Below are 20,308 nucleotides of genomic sequence, written 5' to 3'. Positions count from 1 at the left end.
TGAAAGGCATGACGCATCACCTCTCCTCTGTGTCTGGCACTGGTGCAAGCAATAAGAGTCTTTCTCACCTCCCAGCTGCCAGTGCTGTTTTTGTTTTCCCCCATCCTCATAGTCCAGCACCTCCAGTCCGTTCCTGAGCTGCCGGGACACCCGTTCCTTGCCCCTCTGCAGAGCCCCTGCCAGCCCCGAGCAACCTGAGCCGGAGGAGCTGCATGTGTCCGAGACCAGTTGTGCTATGAAGCAGCCCAACTTCTGTGCTTGGACAGTGAACTTGAGACACTTGGAAATCTTGCTCCTCTTTTTGTCACCCAAAGCACTCAGCTGGAAAGGGATGCAGGTTTTGTGACAGCAAAGAACAGGGTGTGGAGAGCCAGGGTGTTGCAGAGCTAAATCGCGATTATCAGGAGATGGTTTGCTCCCTTCCAACACCAGCTTTGTTCACCAAGTTGTGCCAGAAGTGAAGAGGGGCAATCTCACAAGTAAACCCACAGCCCCACACTGCCTTCAGTCAGTCTGAAAAGCACTTGGAATTTGTGGGTTTTGCTGTTTCTTGATGCAAAATAAAATTTAAAAAAAAAAAAAAAAAAAGTGTCAGCAAATTGGAGGGGCTCCAGGAAAAGGAGATAAAGATGATTAAGGGTTTAGAAGGATTGACCTACGAGGAAAGATTAAAGGAACTAATTATGTACAGCTCAGATAAAGGATGAGTAAAGAGGTGATTTAATAACAGCCTGCAAATACTCAGGAAGGTGTCAACAGTAAGAAAGGGGGAGGAATTATTTAGAGTCCTTCACTGAGGAACAACGCAAGTGATGGAATGAAAGGGGAAGGTGACATGGGACATTGGCACAATGCAGACAGAACCAGAGATTTTTTTTTTAGGGAGCAGGAAGTGAGTTAGGAGTGCAAATCCTCTGGAAACACTCTGGTCTTCCATACCTAAGTGATTGAAGAATGCTTTTCAAAGGTGTTTAAGTGCTTAAAGGTGCAGGGAAGTGCTTTAATAGGATTTTCAGATGCATCTAAGCAGGTTAGGCAAAAGATTTCAATGGGAATTAGGCACTTAAATAGTTTCATCTGTTCCATCAGTTGCTTACTTACAACTTTGCACAAAACAACTTGAAGGTCTGGCTCTAGGACTCATCAGAAATCCCCCAGTAGGAGATTAGAACTGAATCCCAAGCTGCTGGAGCAGTGTAGAAGTGGACTGGCTGATGTGCAGGAGGACGTTTTGTAGGAAACCATCTTGCCTTGTCAGGGCATTGTGCATTGATCTGCACGGTTGATTTGAAAGTCAATGAGATTTAGACTCCCAGGCCCATTAAAATAAAAATTTAAAAATGCCTTTGGCACTTAAGCACCTTGGTCAGTTAGGTAGGTCTTTGCTGGAGAGTGACTGTGGGTTATCAGTGCCCAAGGTGAACGCAGTCGCAGTGAAAACGCCTGCCCAAAGCTGCGTCTTCTCCCTTGTGCTTCACCTGAGCGTGTCACCAGGTCTCCAGGGAAACGTGTCCCATATTTCTCTGTGCTGCAATTAAGTCACCCGTTGTTTTCCTGGGGACAGGGCACATCCTTCCCCAGCAAGTGGTAGGAATAATCAACTGGGTGGAGGAGGGGTGGGAAGACATTAAAGGAGAAGCAACATTGACAATGTAAATTGAAAGTCAAGAAGCTGCCGGGATGACAGCGGCACCAGAGTTTCTGGCTAAAAGCACTATGAAACTATAGGGAGAAAATGGCAAGTGTGGACTTAGAAGAGGATTACTGACCTGAAAGCTGTCTTCCCAGTGCCCCGTGCAGACATCACCCAAGACTGCAAGACCAATCCACTCCCCAAGGAGCTCAGCCAACAATGCCTGCTTGCTGGGGCTCTCCAGTGTCATGCATGGAGATTCACCATGATGCCCAAGGTCATCCACTTGGCTTACTGCACCTACCTGGGCTCTCTTGGACAGCAAGGTCTCAGAGGAGGTTACTACATTCCCACCAAACACCCTCCAGCTCGCTGCTGGGAACTCTAACCGTGCACTGTAGATGGTCACAGTAAACTCACATCTCTGCCTCAAGCCCTGAAGCACAAAATTTGTGAAGTGCACTTGCTTTCTCACTGTTTCCAAATACACATGCAAATACTTAAATAAAGAAAAAAAAAATAAAAAGAAAAAAAAGCCAGAATTGCCAAAGTGTAAGCTTACCCAATACCCAGCCATTTGACTGTCACAGCTATTGCAGCTGGAAGTTTAGATTCTGTATGAGAATTCTGAACACAGTAATAATAGAAGGCAAGGTGAGAGGAGAGAGGTTGTGAGTCGTTCTTGTTATCGCCCTGAAGGGTTTTTCAGGGCAAATATTCTAGAGACAGTTTTCATTAAACCACAAACTTGTCAATTTAGCCTAAAATATATGTATGTATTTTCAAGTAATTGCTTAAAAACAGGGAGATATTTGAAAGACTGGTTTAACCCTTTCACAGCACTTGAGTCCACTTGAAATGATATGAAAGAGGAAAGTTAAATACAAAGATAAATGCATAAATGGCCAGAGTTGCTATGGAAATGTAAGAGGATGGAAATTGAAAGTCAATAGAGGACTAACTTACTGTTCAATTTTAAAAATAGTCTTTCTATACAGAAATGGAACATTTTTCAAATCTCTGTTGGCCTGTATTATACAAAATGGGAAGTGGTTTTGTGGCTGGGTACATCTATTTAATGCTGCACGCTCAATCTGCAAACTGTATGGTCAATGGTACATACTAAGCAGGACCTTTTTCTCAGGTTAATGCTAATCTCCATCACAGCTACAGAGCCCTGGTGATAACTGTCAGCCATGAAAAGCACAGGTATGTGGGTCAAGCTCTGTGGGATATAATGACAAATAATTTGTAGGGATTTCAGGTCAGGTCTGTTTATTTTTTTAACACAGTTTCCCAAGGAAATAAGGCTTATCTGATTGGGCTAGCTGGCCCACAGGCACTGCATAATAGCTTTCTAAACCTGCTGGCCTGCAATCAGATTTGATGGAAGAAGAGACATCTCAGAGGAATTAAGTTCTAACAAGCGTTATAAAGGAGGATATACTCAAATTAGCACTTCTTCCCATCTCCCTTCCACTTTGCATCCCACTCTCAGGATGTGATATGAGTTCAGCCACTCTATCAGACACCAGAGAACCCACATGGGGGACGACCATAGGAAACCAGGCTTCCTATGTTCCACTGCTTGCCAAGTGACTTGTTTTATTAAGATAAATGTAATACACTTCTCTGGTTCCATTCAGAGAGGGAGAGCGAATTATGTTTGAACAGCCTAAAACTCCATCCATGAGCAGCATATCAAGTGGAAAGTGGGGCTTTGCTTCAAACCATCCGCACTTACGCTCCCTCTCCATTGCCAGACGCTGCTGGGACTTGTTGGTAGATTTATTCACCTACAAAACGTCCAGTGCCATTTTGGCATTGGCAGCCCAAAATTCACAGCTTATTGTGTCCTGTATCCCAAGGGCTTGGCTCTTTTAGTCCCTCGGTCTTCTCTGCTCGTTTGCAGTGGCTTTCCTCACCTCTTACTCCGCAGTGCCCAGAAGGTGCCAGCAACCAACCCAACACACAGCCCTGAATGGGAAAGCAGAGCATCCCTGGGACACGCTCCTGCCCATGTTTCCCATGAAACGGACCCCTGCGCCCTTCTCATGTGTCTGGACACGTACTCAAAGCACATGAGTCTCACACAACAAGTTTCTGACAGCTAGAGGCATCTCGCTGACTTAGGTAGAGCAAACCGAAAAAAATTAACAGACGCAGAAGATGCTGAAATTCAGCTTTCCAATGCGAAGAGCTGGCACAAGCTTCAGACCTGGCAAAATAATTCTGCCACTTCCTTTTTTCTGAGCCACGTTCCCCACGACTCTTCTGCAAGGGGTTTGAAAGAAATCCATGGCACCAGCAGGATTCTCACCAGCCCCATCTCCCAGCCTGTTAGAAAAAGACCTTTAAAAATAGTTGCGTGCTGCTGGGTGGGATTTTCTTCTGCAGGTGCTGTGCATTATAGTGCGAGATGAGATTCTAATCATAGCTCCTTCGCAGAGGGAAGGGTTCAGAGTTTAGCCATGCGGCAGCAGCCTCATTTTCACAGCAATATCGTTATATTCTCTGGGTGTCAGGGGGACACATATTGCTGTCATTTCCCCGTGCTGTGTTTGGATATCAGATGCAAAGAGCAGCAATGAAGCATGCAGCTATCACCACTCCATCGCACTAAGCCAGAGGAGAGCAGCCCATTTGGTGGCCTGGTGCATTTGCTCTGACCTCAGCTCTGACAGCGACCGAGGAGCTCTCAGCCACCTCGTCGCACGGGAAGAGGGTCCCTGGCCTGGTGGGTGCTGTCCCCTCCAGCCAGAGGGGTGGGAAGAGAGGGCTCCCCATCCGATCAGGGGCCAGGCAGAGAAATAGGAGCTAAAGGTGTCATTTCCCAACACACACATCTCACCATGTGTCATACACTCACTGACGTGGCTCTATGCTCACTGCTGAGGGCTCTCTTCCCCATCGCAGCCGCATGCTGGCTCATTAAAAATTCCCCACACCATAAAACAAATGGATTTCCCTCAGATTAGTCAAAACCACAAAATTTCTCTTACAGCAAATTGCCACCACCCTGCTCAAGGTGTACGACCTGCTTGGCATGTGAGTGCTCATTTTCTCTAGCTGGCTATCTCACCAGGGTGCCAGCAGACGCTCCTGTGGAATGGGCTGTGCACCTTCTGCCAGGTCCCTTCACAGAAGAGCTGTCAGTCCCCATGAGGAGAAGGTCCCTGCCAGAGCCTCAGCATCTGGATCTCTTCAATGGAGCAGGCTAGAAGCCTCAAGATGTGGGGGGATTTCTGACAAGGTCTCCCAACCTAGTCCAGCAAACATGTCTACCATCTGCTAAAGTTCACATGACTGAAATGCATGTGGGAATTGCATCACCACCACACAGCACAGACAACAGCACCTTCTCCTTTTATTTTCCTCTTTATTTAGCACCATCTCTACTGAGCCTTGCCCACTGCTTCTGCTAGCTCATACATTCGGGGCTGCAGTAGCTCTGCAACAGTGCTGTCTTCCTCATTTCTCCATTGCTGTGTTTTTAGAAGTTGGAGTCCAGCCACTTACAACGTCCTGGAGGGGCACAAGGCATCACCAGTTTATTTATGATTAAATACTATTTTCTAAATGGGGATTCAAGCCAAAACACTGCTCCAAGGACTCTCACCACCATGAACAAATCCTGGGAAAGCTCGAGAAGGCATGCACTTCAGCCCAACGTTCATCTCCTTTGGTTGTTTTGCCTGTTTTTCCTTCCGCTCCAATGTATAGTTCCTTCCCAAGCCCCAGATTTTATGAGGATGTTTCATTTTTAGCCTTTTGTTGGAATATTAAAGCAACCAGTCTCTACGTTTTGCTTTAAGGACATGGAATCAGCTGGAATCAGCCTGGGTGCACTCAATCCAACAGCCTGGCATGGCTTAAGGAAGGATGTGAACTTTTTGGGATGCCTGGACCCATTCCAGGTCAACCCTGAGCTGGTTAGCTGAGTACCCAACCTGGAGCATCTCTATGCCTGGGGTCCTGGGAAATCCACCCAGGCTAGTATGTGCCTGCTCGCTGCAGGATCCTATAGAGAAGTCTGATAAACTCATGGTGAGAGAAGTGACATTCGTCACCAGGATCGGAGCAGCCACCGCCTCATCCCTGAGGGGAAGTTTTCAGAAACAAACAGAGATTACCGCTACATAACTATACATTCATGTCACCCACACCATACCCACAGCCAGAAAACCAGAGATGACAGCAAAGTCACCCCAGCGTGACCACGTTGCTGTGACATACCCTCAAATGCACACTTCCACATACCGAGATGTTTCATCAGATGCATGGCAGGGCTGGCAAACCCTGTCTCAGAGCTTTCTGTGGTTATCAGCAGCAAAGCTATTAAGCCCCCTTTGCAGCCCCATATGCATTCACTTCATGCATTTAATCCTGACAGCGCTAGTAAATTCTTCCTGAAAAGAAAAGAAAACCCTTGTTTCCCCTCCCCCTGAGCTACTGCTTCTTGTTAAATGTCATTAAAAGCAGAACCTACAATAACATCAGTCCTTGCTGAAGGTTGAAACCACCTTGACTGTAATCCTGATGTGGCACTGGATGGGGGGGAAAAAAAAAAGCAAAAAACGAGATACTTCCTTCCACTTCTCTGTCAGCTCCACTTTGCATCAAAATCTCCTTTGTATGTCACACAGTTATTAAAGTTGTGGATTGCGGCTTGGAGTGTGTGTGTGTGAACGTGTGTGTGTCTGTGCCTGTGTCTCGGAAACTGGGTCACCCGGAGAGCGCTCCGTGAAAACTTCACCCTGACAAATCCAGGCTGGCAAGACTCAAAGATACCCCTTATAATGTTTTTCTGCCTCCCATCATGCTTTGAAAGGAGCAAATAATACTACTTTCTGCTGTATTTTTGTATCTTTTATTCAGCAGCTTCCTGAGGTAAATAACCTCCGGCAGGCAAATCTAAGGGGATGCTCCTATCTCACTTGCTGTCTGCTCACACTGAAATCATGATATACTTTGCTTTCATGAGGGTCTTCATAAAACATTCCTTTCTTTCCAAGAGGAGCAGCTACCAAGGAGGGAGAGCAACTCCCCAGATTTGGCTCAGACTCCAGTCCCAGCATCTTGTCATGCTCCTCACCCCCTCGCAGCCCCAGGGGTGTGGGGAGGGCACCTCCCCAGCGCACAGCACATCCCCAGCACACAGGGGACCTCCATGGGCACCCCCCGGGTCAGGGCAGGGGGCTGCTTTCCAGCCATAGTACTTTTTAGAGGCAAGCATCCTTCTATTTCCGTCAGGGCTCTGAATAACACAGCTCAGGCAGTTTCTGTCTGAGGCTGAGGGATGAATCGTGTCACCCACCTCAGTGGGGCTGTGAGAGGGGGAAAACCAGCTGAGTGCAGAGCGGGGCTGGCCTGGCTCAGCACCAGGCAAGATACGGCTGCTAGAGGGGGCAAGCGGCAGGGAACTGAAACTTGCTGACTCTGGGCAGGTCAGAAAGATGTGGGCCACAGTCTCAGGAGGAGCAGAGAAGGGAAAGACTCTGGGTTTTCTTATTAACAGCTTATTTTAATACTTGCAGCATCGGTGAAGGGATGGCAGAAAGAAATACCTTGGCAGGGAGGGTGTTACTGCTAAGGCAGAATTGCAAAGAGGATCCTGGGGGCCAAATACTGCTTTTTCTTGTGCTACTGTCAGTGCAATTATTTCCCTTAAAGAAAGCAAAACTGAAGTGACCGCAAGTGGGACCAGTGATAGGAAAGAGGTTGGAAGGATCTGGCTTCAGACTCACATTTACTGGCATGGGGAAGAGCTGTAGAGAAGGATTTCAAAACCCCAAAATGGGGGAAATGGAGTTGAGGAACAGAAGGCACACGAGCTCTGATCTAGGCTCCACCTACCTCTTAGTGCTTCACTCCAGTAAATCACAGTGTGCAGGTTGTGATTCCCATTTACCAAGAGAGAAAATGAGGCAGGGCAAAGACAACAGGCAGCATTTCTCATCTAAGGGGGCTTGGCAGCATCCAGAGCCAGGCAGGGATGGCAGCGTGCCCTGCCCAGCAGATGGGACTGCTCGGAAAGGAAAACAGAGGGATTGCACCCTGGGAGCAGGGCAGGGGGGCACAGGCTCCCACCAGATCCATCCCTGAGACAGAGCCCGTGAGAAAGGAAGGGAGAGGAGAGCGACTTCCAGGCACCGCCTTGTGAAGCCCACAGCATGGGAGCTGACCCACTGCAGAGCATCCCCGCGCCGCCACATCGGGCAAGCTTGGGTTTGTTTTGGGTCACTCAAGAGAAGAAGTGCTCACCCAGGGGCCTCTGGAGGTGCCTTAAACCGGACCGCCAGGCTGCAGGGAGCGGGGACACGGGATAACTGTCTCCTCAAGTCTCCTCAAGGCCGCTCCGTGTCCTCTGACTAATGTATTCATCAGTGAGTTTAGGGGATCTCAGGAGAATGAATTGTCAGAGCGTTGGAAGCAAGCAATGGCAGGGGAATTACTGCTAATCCTTCTTGCGGGACACAACACTCCAAAGGATTTAAAGACTGTTTAAAAAATGTTAAAAAAAAAAGAACACCCCTCCCTTCTTTCATACATTTTGGGTTGGATACTTGCTGCTGGCTGAGAGCTGAAAGAGAGAAAAGAGAAACTTTGAGGAGAGGGAAAGGATGAGAGAGGGGGAGAAGAAAAGATAAAGACTGGAGATTAGATCTGGAGAAAAGCCTATCTTACCCTCTCTGGGAATGTAGGCTGCAATTAAATCTCTTTTGCCTAACAATACCCCATTGTTATTTGCATAGTACTCAAGATGTGGCGATAAGGGAGGAAGGAGCTGCAGGCAGGGGAGGCTGCAGTTGTTCTCTTATCACTGAGCTGCCGGCAGCGTTAGAATCCTCTGGAGGGGGGATTTGGGCCCGAGCCCCAGAGGAGGGGGTGGTCCTGTGCCTCGGCTGGGGATCTGCCCCACCGCCAGTAATGGATGGGGTTTGAGCAGCTCTGGTGGGAGGATTGTGGAAGTGTGGGGGCCGTGTACCCTCTCCCTGCTCTACACCTGATTTGTAGACGTGGTCAAGACTTCACTTCTGTCGCCCTTTCAACCCTCTCCTCGATGCTTCTCTTCGTGCACCACCTCAGCTGCGGTGCAGCCAAGGATGCTGTTGAAGAAGGGGTACAGCGGGGTGCTGCGGGGTGCCTAAAGCCTTTTGGGAAGCAGAGCCCACGCTTTGCCCATCAGTTCACAGCCGAGACCCTGTGTGAGAGGGGGGCTCAGACAGGCCGGGACGAAGGGGGTGTGTGCTGTTGGTGGGGGACTTAGATACACGGGTTAGGGATGGCAAGCAGATGTCTGCTGCCTTGGGACTGTCTCTGCTCCTGTAACTTGTGTCCTCTAGTTGAGAATGACCATAAGCAGAGCGAAGAATAACAAATTGTGACCTGGAGGATTTTTTGTATGTAGGGGTTCACTCCCTCTATATACTGGGTAGCCTGGCAGGCACAAAGGGAGATCTGGGCTGGGCTGCTTTTGCCCTCCAGCGCTGTGGCCCTGCAGAGATGCTGAAGTGCTTTCAGTCCAGTCACCTGCCCCAGCTGGAGCCCCAGGGGCTGCCAGGCTCCACCGTGTCACCTGCAGAATGAGGCTGGTACCCAAGCAATGCTCATTTCCATCCTTCCCACACAGACCCAGGTCTTAAACTAATATCCACCCTGGAGCGTGGGCCTCGGGGTACTGCAAGGACAGAAGATATACTGATACCATCGCTAGGGCTGAAGTGGCCCAAAGATGAAATGTGGGCAGCTGGTAAATACAGACGTGCTTTCAGGTGCAGACATTTCATTTGCTAAAAGGGGAGGCTGTGGGGGGAAGCGATGGAAGTGAATGTTAGGGGAAGTGCAGTCATGCTTCTCTGATAGGGTTTCCAGTGACAGTAATAGCTAAAATCACACTTTTTGCAGATTGAGGTCATAGAGAGTATTGCAGAACGGAGTTAAGGCTCCCCTGATGAACAGATGAAGGCACGTACATACCAGACTTCAAGGCCAGAGTTTCATCTGTATTTAAACATATTTAAATGGTGACTCAGTCCCTCTCCTGCATGTGGGTAGGAACAGGACTAATGCAGGTAGTCAACATTAGCTCAGCCCGAATTAGCCTCTGGGAACTGCCCATGATGGGGAGACATGGAAAGGAACGTGCAAAGCACCATTTTCATTCAGGATGCCTCAGGATGATATTTTGAGGGCAAACCAGGCTCTCCCAGCAAGAAAGTGCCAGGTGAGAACCTCACAGGTCCCAAATCTGGAATCTCCCCAGCAGGACTTTCTGGACAGAGCAGAATTACCTCCCTTTTCTCAGGAGTGATGGAAAACACACCACTCCTGCCTTAGTTCCTCTCTGAATAGGCACCGGTATGCAAAAACCTGATTTAAAAACAACTTCTCAGAGGTACCAATTTCAAAACATTTTCTTATCACCATTATGCAAAAAGGTAGCACTTATAGACTCACCTCAAAACTTCTGCCTTCTAGGTGATTTAGGCTGTTAGTGCTGGAAGCCCTGGGACCGAGCCACCTCCAGCAGCTGAGATTCACCCAGCTGCTAATTTGCGGCCACTTTCCCTGAGATTCTGCACCAACCTCTTTGCTATTATTTTTATTCCTTTTTCTTGATTGTCAAGGCTTTTAACAGAGCTGTCCTCAATTATGCAATGTTTCTATCACTGTGCTCGCAGCAGCGCAGGGAGGTCCAGGCTGGTGGATTATTGACTGTGCCCTCTGCATGACCTTGAAGCTGAGGAAGGTTAGCGCTACTGGCAGATGGGCTCTTCTTCTGCAAATCATGCTCTGCTGTCATTTGTCCCAGTTCTCAGCCTGAGCTGCGATGGCAAAGAACAACTTGTTAAGGAATTGCTTCTTTCCCACCATGTTCAATTGCTCTCAGTCTCAGGCAGTTCGTATTGATTGACTGCACCTATTCAAGATGTTTTGCAAAAGGCACTTAGTGAAATTCATTCTGGGGATTCTTCAGTGTTTTTTACTACCTGAACTACATGTGTGATACAGCCAGGTGAAGGTTTACATTTCAGACGGTCAGGGTAAGAGCTGTCATGGAAGGGGAATTTCCATTTTTTCAAAAGTTCTGCTTTTCAGCAGGGTACAAAAATGAAAAATTATCAGTTTTCCCACAAAATGAAATTTGTGTTTTTTCATTTGGGTAGGTGGAAACATTTTTACGTTTTGGTTTTGTTTTGGGAAGCTAGTCAGATTATATAAATAGAAGGAAATTTCAAAATGAAAAGGTACTCTGAGAAACAACAGCGTAAGCCTAAACCGACATTTTTTTTTAAATTATGTTGTGGAGCAATTTAACTTTTATTTGAAACCCTTTTTTCCAGCCCCTCCAAAACATAGCAAAAATCACTGTTTCCATGCAAAATGTCTGTTCCAAGATTACAGCCCCTTGCAATACTAAACCAGAAACCCTGCTATGACAATTTCTGTTCCATAGATTCACTATGCTACCTCATTAAATTACATAAACCACCTACAAAATAGCATTTCCCAAAGGACAAACATTCTTCCAGAAAAGTTTCAACCTGTTCCTGTCAAGTATCAGTCGGTCCAGAGAAACCAGCTGCTTTTTCTTGTTTTGTTGATTTTTTAACTGACACTAGAAGTCTGTGCTAATACTTGGGGAGGCCAGGGGAGCATTCACGCAGTGCTGTTCCTGCAGCCAGCCAGATCCAGGCGGGCATCAACGCAAATGGCTCTAGTTTTCAGCTTTTACATAATGTTTCTGCTACAGTGTGGAGACCACAAATGCAATCATGCTAATGAGGCCTTGCTCCATTCGGAGCCCTCGCTGCAAACCACATCTTGGCGATGATGCCAGCACATCACGACCACCTGCCTCTGAGACATCCTCCTCTGCAATGCAAGTAAGACAGGAGCTTCATCCGTACTGGCATTTTGCATGGGTCAAATTAAGCACATAGTGAAATCAGGGCACATCCCCATTACAAATGAAATGCAATAGCTTGGATGGAACAGCCCTTTGGAGCTTCATCTCAATCTGTTTTTATGGCCTGGGTAAAATAGATGCTTTAATAACTGTAACATGCTCAGCTGTTTACATGAGAGTTGAATGCAGACCTGCACGGATATTTGGTTGGCTGCTCATTTATTCACCAAAATGAGTAAGTAATATCAAAGCTACCTGCTGCACAGTGAACGCTTGCAAACAACAATGCATGGCAACATGTTTGGAGATATGAGAAGATTCAGTTTTCCTTTAGAAATTTGCAAAGGCAATTAGGTGTGTTTTTCTGTTTGAATCACAGTATTTTCCCCATTTATAGAGTTGGGGAAAGTTGTTTTGAGTCTTCTTAAAACAAATCTACTTTTTCTCTGCTGGGTAAATGGTGAAAATATAATTGTTCACACAGCCTTTCCCCTCACAGAGTCACAGAATCCCAGAATCATCCAGGTTGGAAAAGCCCTTGAAGCTCCTCCAGTCCAACCATGAACCTCACCCTGACCGTTCCCAACTCCACCAGATCCCTCAGCGCTGGGTCAACCCGACTCTTCAACCCCTCCAAGGATGGGGACTCCCCCCCTGCCCTGGGCAGCCCATTCCAACGCCCAACAACCCCTTCTGCAAAGAAATCCTTCCTAAGAGCCAGTCTAAACCTTCCCAGGTGCAACTTGAGGGCATTCCCTCCTAGACTCATAAACCATGAAGTATGGAAGTGGGGCACTGCCAGGGCCGGTTAATGACCCCTCGGGCTGTGCAGAGGGAGGGCTGGGAGCTGCTCACCCAGCAGAGCCCGCGGCTCTGTAGATGGACACTTACAGCACGTGGCTGTGCCTGGCACCCAGGTCCCCTCAAGAGGTGTTCATGTCACCAGCCAGCCTGTCCTGAGCCTCCTTGTGCCATGTAGCAAAAACAAAAATGAAAAATCCTGGTTCTGTTACTGAAGGTCTCATCAATAAAAGAAATCAACTTGTGTCTTCAAAGCACCAACTACTGCTGAGACCAAGTGAAATCTCTAAATGTATGGAGGGAAGCAGGAGTGATAGTGACTGTGGGGCTTGCAGAGGATGAACCTCTTCCAAACTCACTTGTTTTCTGAACACTCCAGCCTCCAGTATCTGTCTCACTGCACCATCTCGCTCTCATTTCCAGAAGCTATGATGGGTTTTGTGCTTTCTCTTGGGCAGTAAGAAACCCTGGGGCAACTCATGTATCCATCTCTGCTGTGGAGACTCTGAATAGGAAGAGAAGAACAAGTAACTGGTTTCTTTTTAAATTGTACAGGTGGGAGCCTCCTCTCAGCACCACCCCAGCTCTCCTTCTAAAGTTGCTTTGATATTCAACAAACACTCGCTTTTTAAACAATACTGTCCTAACCCCTTATTATAATGCCCAGAACCACTTGCAGGCTTTCTGAAACTCATTATTATAATTACAATCAAGAATCATAGGACTTTGTGCTTTGTGCCAGGAATACATATACACTGAATTGTTTGCAGAGGAGTCACAAAGAGAAAGAGTGAGGGAGAAATGCAGCTTCAGTGTGGCTCAATTCAGGAGCAAGAACTCCCACCCTATTTAATTTTTCCTTTTTTGTTTTCCCTTTTAACTTGGAGCTGCTGAAATCCGAGCTAATATTTGCTTTGTCCTCCGTGATGTCCTTTGGCCTCAATCCAGGGAACCTCGAGCTGTGCCCTGGTTTACTGCACCCCCTCCCCAGCTCCAGCAGCCTCTGCCCCCGGGTGAGGAGGCAGGTCTGCGGGCAAGATGCGGCTCAGGACCCGTCCATCACAGGGAGGTGAGGAGCACCGCACTTCGGAAACTGCTGCAGCACTACTTAGCAGATGCAAAACAAACTCACTGGGCAAGTGAACACAACATCGAGCTTAGTTTTACTAAGATTCATCTCATGGGTCACAAAAAAGCTTAGAGAAGGCTTTTGGGGATTTTTTTGGTAGTGTTATCTCAATATACTACTGACACAGCACATAGAGAGGGAACTGTGATTCAGTTTTTGCCAGCACAAGCCCTGGAACTAGCTCTCCCTCTTTTTCAAATAGTGTCTGATGTTGAGCGCACTTATCGCTGTCTTCCACGGAGATGTCGCTGACTGGTGCTTAGAAAAGTGAGATGGATCAGGCCCTTTTTTCTGAATAAATATCAGATCTGATTCACCACTCAATTGCTTCTGTTTTACCTCTGTAGAACGTCATTGATTATAGAGGGATTTGCAAGTTTAAAACTAGAGTAATTCAGTGATTAATCCCAACCAAAGCCTTTTGTAAATAGAGAGCAATACTCCAGCACTATTCAATATTCGACACATCAATGGCGTGTGCTGTAATATGATTCAATGGCATTTAGACTTTCCTTCCTTTTATTCAGGGCAGTGCTGGGATACATTTAGTTTAGCTAACCCAGACTTCTCTTCTCTCTGCAAAATGTCAGGCACGTTCTCAGTGAAACAAAGGCAAAACTCTCCCATCCAGTGACTGTCCTGTTCAACTGAACCCTGGGAGAGGCTGACCACACATGTCAGGATGCCCACCAGGACCAGAGGCTGCCACAGCATGATGCGGGGAAGGAAGAGGGACTCTCAGCCTCATTGCTAGGTCCAAACATATCTGAAGTCCATTTCAACCCATGGGCTGGAGGCTCCTACAGCACCTTCTAACAGTGAATTAAGGCTGGGCCAGAGAGTGGAAAAGCTTATTCTAGAACTGGCTGGATGTAAACATCAAAACACTTTGCTCAGACTCGATCTTGCTCATATAGGGCAGTCCCACACAGTATATCCAGAAACATTGGATGAGGAGAAGTAGTTGGAGCAAAGAAATACTTTGATTTTAAAGGCATTTATACAGCTTCTTTTGGTCCCACTGATTTTTGGATCCCACAAGAGAACCTCAAACCACTCTCTCAAATGCTATTTAATCTGGATATAAATAAGAGTTCCAGATGATGGAAATATTTGGGGGGTTCAATATTCGGTCTTATTCTAAAGAAAACTGAAATAAACACATTGGGGAAATTTCTCACCAACAGCAACCTCCCCCCAGACTGATGATACAACTGCTCAGCTTCACTGAGTAGCTGCCAGGTAGTCTGTGGCTGTAAGGCACCCCACTTCCCTCTAGGGTTTTCCCCCTGAGTCATGGTGCCTAAGGAGCCAAGACTTTCAGGATCCAAATCTTGTTCCTGTTTCACACCATTTTTAGAGCCAGGAATCCTGTGCCTTTACTCTCCCTTGGAGATCCTGGAGTCCACTCAAAGCAACAGACCCTGAAGTTCCACTGCATAAATGGCCCCAGGACCCAAATGCAGTTTCAGAGGCAGACAAATGAGAGTAAGAGTGGTCGGTCTATTCACCAGCCCACCAGGCTTGCATGGATTGCTGGACCAGCTTTGGCTGACAGCTACACAGAAACATGGAGCTCAGCTATGTGCAGTTCTTCTAGCTGTTGTCACTCCTTAGCTTGCAAGTTCCTTTGAGGAAGGGTGACCAGCAAGGCAGGTATTTCTGTAGTGCTTTTACAGTGCCTCCATCCACTTCCTCCAACTCTGAACAGTCACAGAAGAACCAACTTCTGAGCACCAGCCATCAGCCAAGGCCAGGATGGGAGACAGGAGAGAAGTGATCTCTCTTTCACTTCACTCATTAGCTCTACGTCTTTGTAATTCTGTTTTTCTGCCTTCTAGCAGGACTCCTGTCAGCTGCCTCCAGAAGATGTGTCTGCTTATTTCCTTGTTTTTCCACTCCAGATAGGTATTCCTCCTCAGGTATCGGGACAGCCCCAGCCTCTGCCTCAGCAAGGCCTTATTCACTTCTTCTAGTACAATCATGATGATTCCAGCTTTTCCTTCTACAAGCTGCCAGGACTGGGCAATGTCAAACTCAAAGCTACACCACTTACTTTCCAGAAAGTCAGTAGAGATGACTGCGATGACATTTCTGCTACTCAGAAAACCTTCTTGGATGATATTGGTGACAATGGGTACCCCTGGTAGGAAATCCCTGTAGTAAAGACAAAGCTGGAAGGGAGGTGTTCCTCCTTCTAAGGGTTCCACCAGCTCTTTCATCACCCATTCTTGGTCTTTACTGGAGTGGATAACAAATGCATCATAGGTGTCACCTCTTTCTGCAGAGTGTTTACACCCACTGAGCAGCACCAATGAGTAGTATAGCTGGAAGTAGTACTTGTAAATCAGGAAGAGGAACACTGCTGCAGTGAGCAACATGATCACTGAGGATGTCACTGTGCTTACCTTGAGTTGGCAGGAGGACAAATAGAAGCTTGACAGGTTCACGTTCTTCATGTATGCAGGCGTGTGGCATATCATCAACTCCTTGTTCTGCAACAGCTCCTGCTTTTCCTTGATCCATTTCAGAAAGTTCAGGTTTACACAAGAGCATTCAAACAGGTTTTGAGAGATGTCTAACAAGACCAGACTATCAGGCAGCATTTCTAGGGCTGAGTCCAACAGAACACTCAGCTGGTTGTTGCTGAAATCCAGGGCTCTGAGGGCTTGGAGTGGCTTGTAGACTACAGGATCAAAGATCAGTAGCTTATTGTTGCTGATGTTTAGCTCTTTTAGTTCAGAGAGGGCATCAAATGTACTTTGATCCACCTGTACTAATTTGCAACTTGAAATATCCAAGGTGTGGAGGTGACTTAGGTTTTTGAAGTTGTTGGCCAATTTATTGTTCTCAAAGGAGTTGCCTGCCATCTTGAGCACTTTCAAAGAGTTCAAGCCACAAAATGTACACTGGGATTTAACATGAGTTCTGGTATAGGAAATATCGAGGTAAATGAGTTTCTGAAGGGATAGAAAGACAGGATAGGATCCAGGACCAAATAACTTTGTGTGCTGAAGGTCCAAATATAACAAATTCTTCACATTAATGAAATCTCCTGTCACGCTGATGTCAGAATTGAAGCTTAGGTTCAAGTGTTTCAAATTTGGACATGCGTGAAACTTAGGGGAACAGCAGCTAGTGAAGGAGAGGCGATTCTCACTCAAATCTATGACCTCCAGGTTACTTAGACCCCAAAATTCCTGCTGGAAGGTATTGAGGTGTTTGCTCTTGGTAATACGAAGTACTCTCAGTTCCTTGAAAAGAGACAGCTTCATGGCAGGCACTTCCTTAAACTTGCATTTCTTGCATTCCAGCTGTTTCACTTGAGACAACACAGGGACCTCTGACACCTTTTCAAGTTGGAGGTCCACTAACCGAATACTGGAGATGTTGCCTATGCAGTTAAAAAGAGTGTCTGTGTTATCCTCAAATTCCCTGAAAGAGATTAAAACAAACTCTTGCATTTGTACGTGACACAGTCCACTCAAAAGTCTACTCTGAAAGTCTACCCGTCTCTGACGGTCGCTGAATTCTCCAACTATTAGTCTGTTGACGTGTAAACCAGTCAGGCCTTGAAGAGAAGTGCTCATCCCATTGAAGTCCTCAAAAGAGGACCTTAGAACCAGCTCACCAAGGTGAATCTTTGCAAAGGACCCTGGCTCTATATATTTTATATTATTCAAGGAAAGCACCAGCGTGAGGTTGAGCCTGTTCACCTCCCTCAAGGCATCAAGGTCTCCTTTGGAGATATATGTGATCTTGTTAGAGATAAAGCTCAGGTGCCTGAGAGAGGTCAGGTTGCTGAAATACTTGGGAAGCTTCAATGAAGCAATGTTGTTTTGGCCCAAATTCAGCTCCTGCAGGGTATGCAAGTGTCCAATGGGTAGGTCAGTCAGAGAGGTTAGGTTAGTTTCCACCAGTACTAGTTTTTTCAGAGATGTTAAGCCATAGAAGGCTGCTGTCCCCAGGTACTGGAGGGAATTGGCAGTTAAAATTAAGGTGGAAAGGTTAGGAAGATCCTTAAAGGAGTTATCTTCTATTGTATGGAGGTGGCACCTGTTGGGCAGAAAGAGAATAAATGTGCGTGAAACACTGTCCCTTTCACATTCACTAACACTACGGCACTAAGCACTGGTGCAACACAACCTCACGTTGGGGGTTGGTTTGGCTTTAATGTGCTGGGCAGAGCCAGTGCTCCTGAATGTGCCAAGGGAACCCTTCCACAGCAGGACACCTTCTCTCACCCCCTCCTCTCTCTCTGAGTCTGAAGTTCAATTGCAAAACAAGAGGCCTTGAGCCACAACGAAGGTAAAAAATTCATGCAGGCAGCAGAAAAGAAGAATTCTAACTTTCTGTTTAGGCCAAAGTAACATCATAATGACCATCACTGATGGCAGAGCCAACCAGATACAGCACTCCCTCACACCTTGCACCCTCACAGCCTTCAGACTGTCGCCTCAGCCACACCTGGGCAGTTCCACTGGCACCAGCATGATGCAGCAGCGGCAAAGCTCACAACTCTGTCAGCAGTTTTGCTGATGATATCTGAGAGGGAACAGACCCCAGACCATGTTGGCTCTAAAGAAGAAAAGGAGGGGAAAAAGAGGGTGGCTGTCTAAAGATGTTTTCATATGGAAAGATCCAAAATTTGAGTCTGAAATCCATCCCGCAATGAATTCAAGCAGAATTAGTTTTATAATCCAGCCAGAGCCTTACAGCAAAGCTGCTCTGCCACTCAGCCACTGCGGAGCGGTAACTGTGATGTGACTGAGTGACATTTTTCAGTGAAACAATTTACCCAGAGAAACTGTTGTCTCAAGTCAATGGAAATTATACATCAATTCAAATTTGCTAATAGGCCTCCCCCATCTCCTCCCCCAGACATGTGAGGAGAAGGGAGAAGAGAATATGTTGATATTTTAAAACAGCCTTTTAGAAAATGAATGTACCTTCATTTTGTTTTATTTTTTTAAACTGTGATTAGAAAAACAGCTCACCCAAGATGTTCCACTTTGGAGTTTTTGTAACAGTGAAAAGTCTGACATTTTTCTTGTTCAGAGAGAAGTAAAACACCCTCCTCCTCCTTCTCACATCCCAACCTACAAGATCAGACTGACAGACCCAGCTCTGCGCAGAGGGTGTGCACTTGGTAACTGGACTAAAAGCTGCGCATCACTCAACCATGGGGATATGCAGAGACAGACACAGGGATAAAGTCACAAGCAAAAAAACATGATCAGCCAAGACAGACCCCAAAATAAGCAACCACAGCAGCCCAGCTGGTGAAGCAATATTAAACAGTATCCACATGAAAGAGCTCATTACCTTGTAAGATCTAGAAGCTGCAGTTCAGGAACTGGTGAAAAATAATTTGACCCCAGTGATTTCAGATTGCTGAAACTGAGATCCAAGTTCTGGGTGGTGTTTGGGACTTCAGCAGGAACTCCAGAGATGTTCAGTCCCGTGCATCTGAAAGTTTTGTTAGCGATGACCTGTAACAGTGGCAGATTCAATCATGGTCAACATCTGCTCTTCATGAAGTGCCAGAAAATTACACTGTCAGGAAAGCAGGAGCAGAATGACTGACCTTGTAGTTAGTTTCTAAATGAGCTGCCCTGAGTTTTAGGAATTAATCTTATATATCCTAAACATCTTTCCCACTTCTAATAAAACCAGTCCTACTTCCTGGGAAGAGCTACATTTCTTGCTGACTGAAGCAGGTGCAAAACTGCAGGACAGTGTTCCTTGAGGCTATGGATGAACCAGCAGCAACCTTTGAGAGAGCCATCAAAAAACTCACACAAGGATGCATTGTGTGTCCAGGATCAGCTCTCAGCTTTGTTACACTGCAGATAAGCGGGCAGTTCTAACCTAAGTTATTCTGTAAATAATAATTGTCGGCACAAGTTTGCAAAAGGCAGTCAATCAGTGGCAGGTACTTGGGGTACTGGTGAAATCACTCTACACTACAAATTGGGCAAAAATACTGTATTTTGCAGAAATTATAGACAAGGCTTGGATCTTTTCCTGAAAGGAAACATAATTTATTAGATTAACTGTACTGCAGTAACCTCAGAGGTACGGAAAGCCAACAAGAAGAAACGGTTCATGCTGCTGGTTCTGGTTCTCAGATGTTTTTGAGGCCAGCATTTACTTCAAATACTTCAATTGCCTTGGTAACAACCTTGGAAAAAAGATTGGTTTTCAGAAGACAACTAACACACAACAGACTTGATGCACAAATCTCCCAAGCAGAGGAAAAAGTTGCACCAGAGAAACAGAAGGATTTTGTGCTTGTTTAGAGATCACGTACCTCCAAACAGGGATTGAGGAGGCAGCCTGCCAGCTGTGATGGGACAAGCGCCAGCTGCAGCAGCACCACGAGTGTCCACAGGGGAAGAGCTCCTCTCCTGGGCATCTTCAGGAGGCCAGGCATGCAGGAGGGAGCAGCATGGGTATCACTCAAGGACCTGCAGCGAGAAACTTCCTGAAATGCCAAGTGTTGTGCTTCACCACTCCTTCTCACTACACGTCACTGAGAGTTGTAGAGAACAAGGGAAGTGAAACTCATAGCTGCCTGGTTTCTAGACATGCTCTGAATGAATTGTTCTTCTTGCAATAGTTTTTTTAAATTGTTTTTTTTTTAAAAAAGAGAAAAAAGGAAGTAATGTAAGGTATCATTTGGACTAGAAATTAAAGAGGAATATGGGTTTTATCAGTATGTAACTTGACTTGATTGCCTCAGATTAGCTCAGGTCAAATTGGAAAAAAAAAGGGAAACTTTTGTGAAATTCTGAATCCAATTTCTGGAAGGTCATGCTTTACATCCCAT

The 20,308-nt window shown here is 46.4% G+C and overlaps 1 protein-coding gene across 1 annotated transcript; it reads right to left on the bottom strand.

Annotated features, from left to right (window-relative positions):
* Positions 1-15,187: 15,187 nt before the first annotated feature.
* TLR4 (toll like receptor 4) lies at positions 15,188-19,912 on the bottom strand. Its single transcript, XM_074846240.1, is given in 4 exon segments — positions 15,188-15,304; positions 15,306-17,532; positions 18,802-18,968; positions 19,790-19,912. Coding segments are annotated over 4 exon segments (2,634 nt in total).
* Positions 19,913-20,308: the final 396 nt, after the last annotated feature.

Source organism: Strix aluco, chromosome 20, assembly GCF_031877795.1.
Source record: "Strix aluco isolate bStrAlu1 chromosome 20, bStrAlu1.hap1, whole genome shotgun sequence".
Taxonomy (NCBI): Eukaryota; Metazoa; Chordata; class Aves; order Strigiformes; family Strigidae; genus Strix; species Strix aluco.
This window is presented reverse-complemented; position numbering and strand designations above follow the sequence as displayed.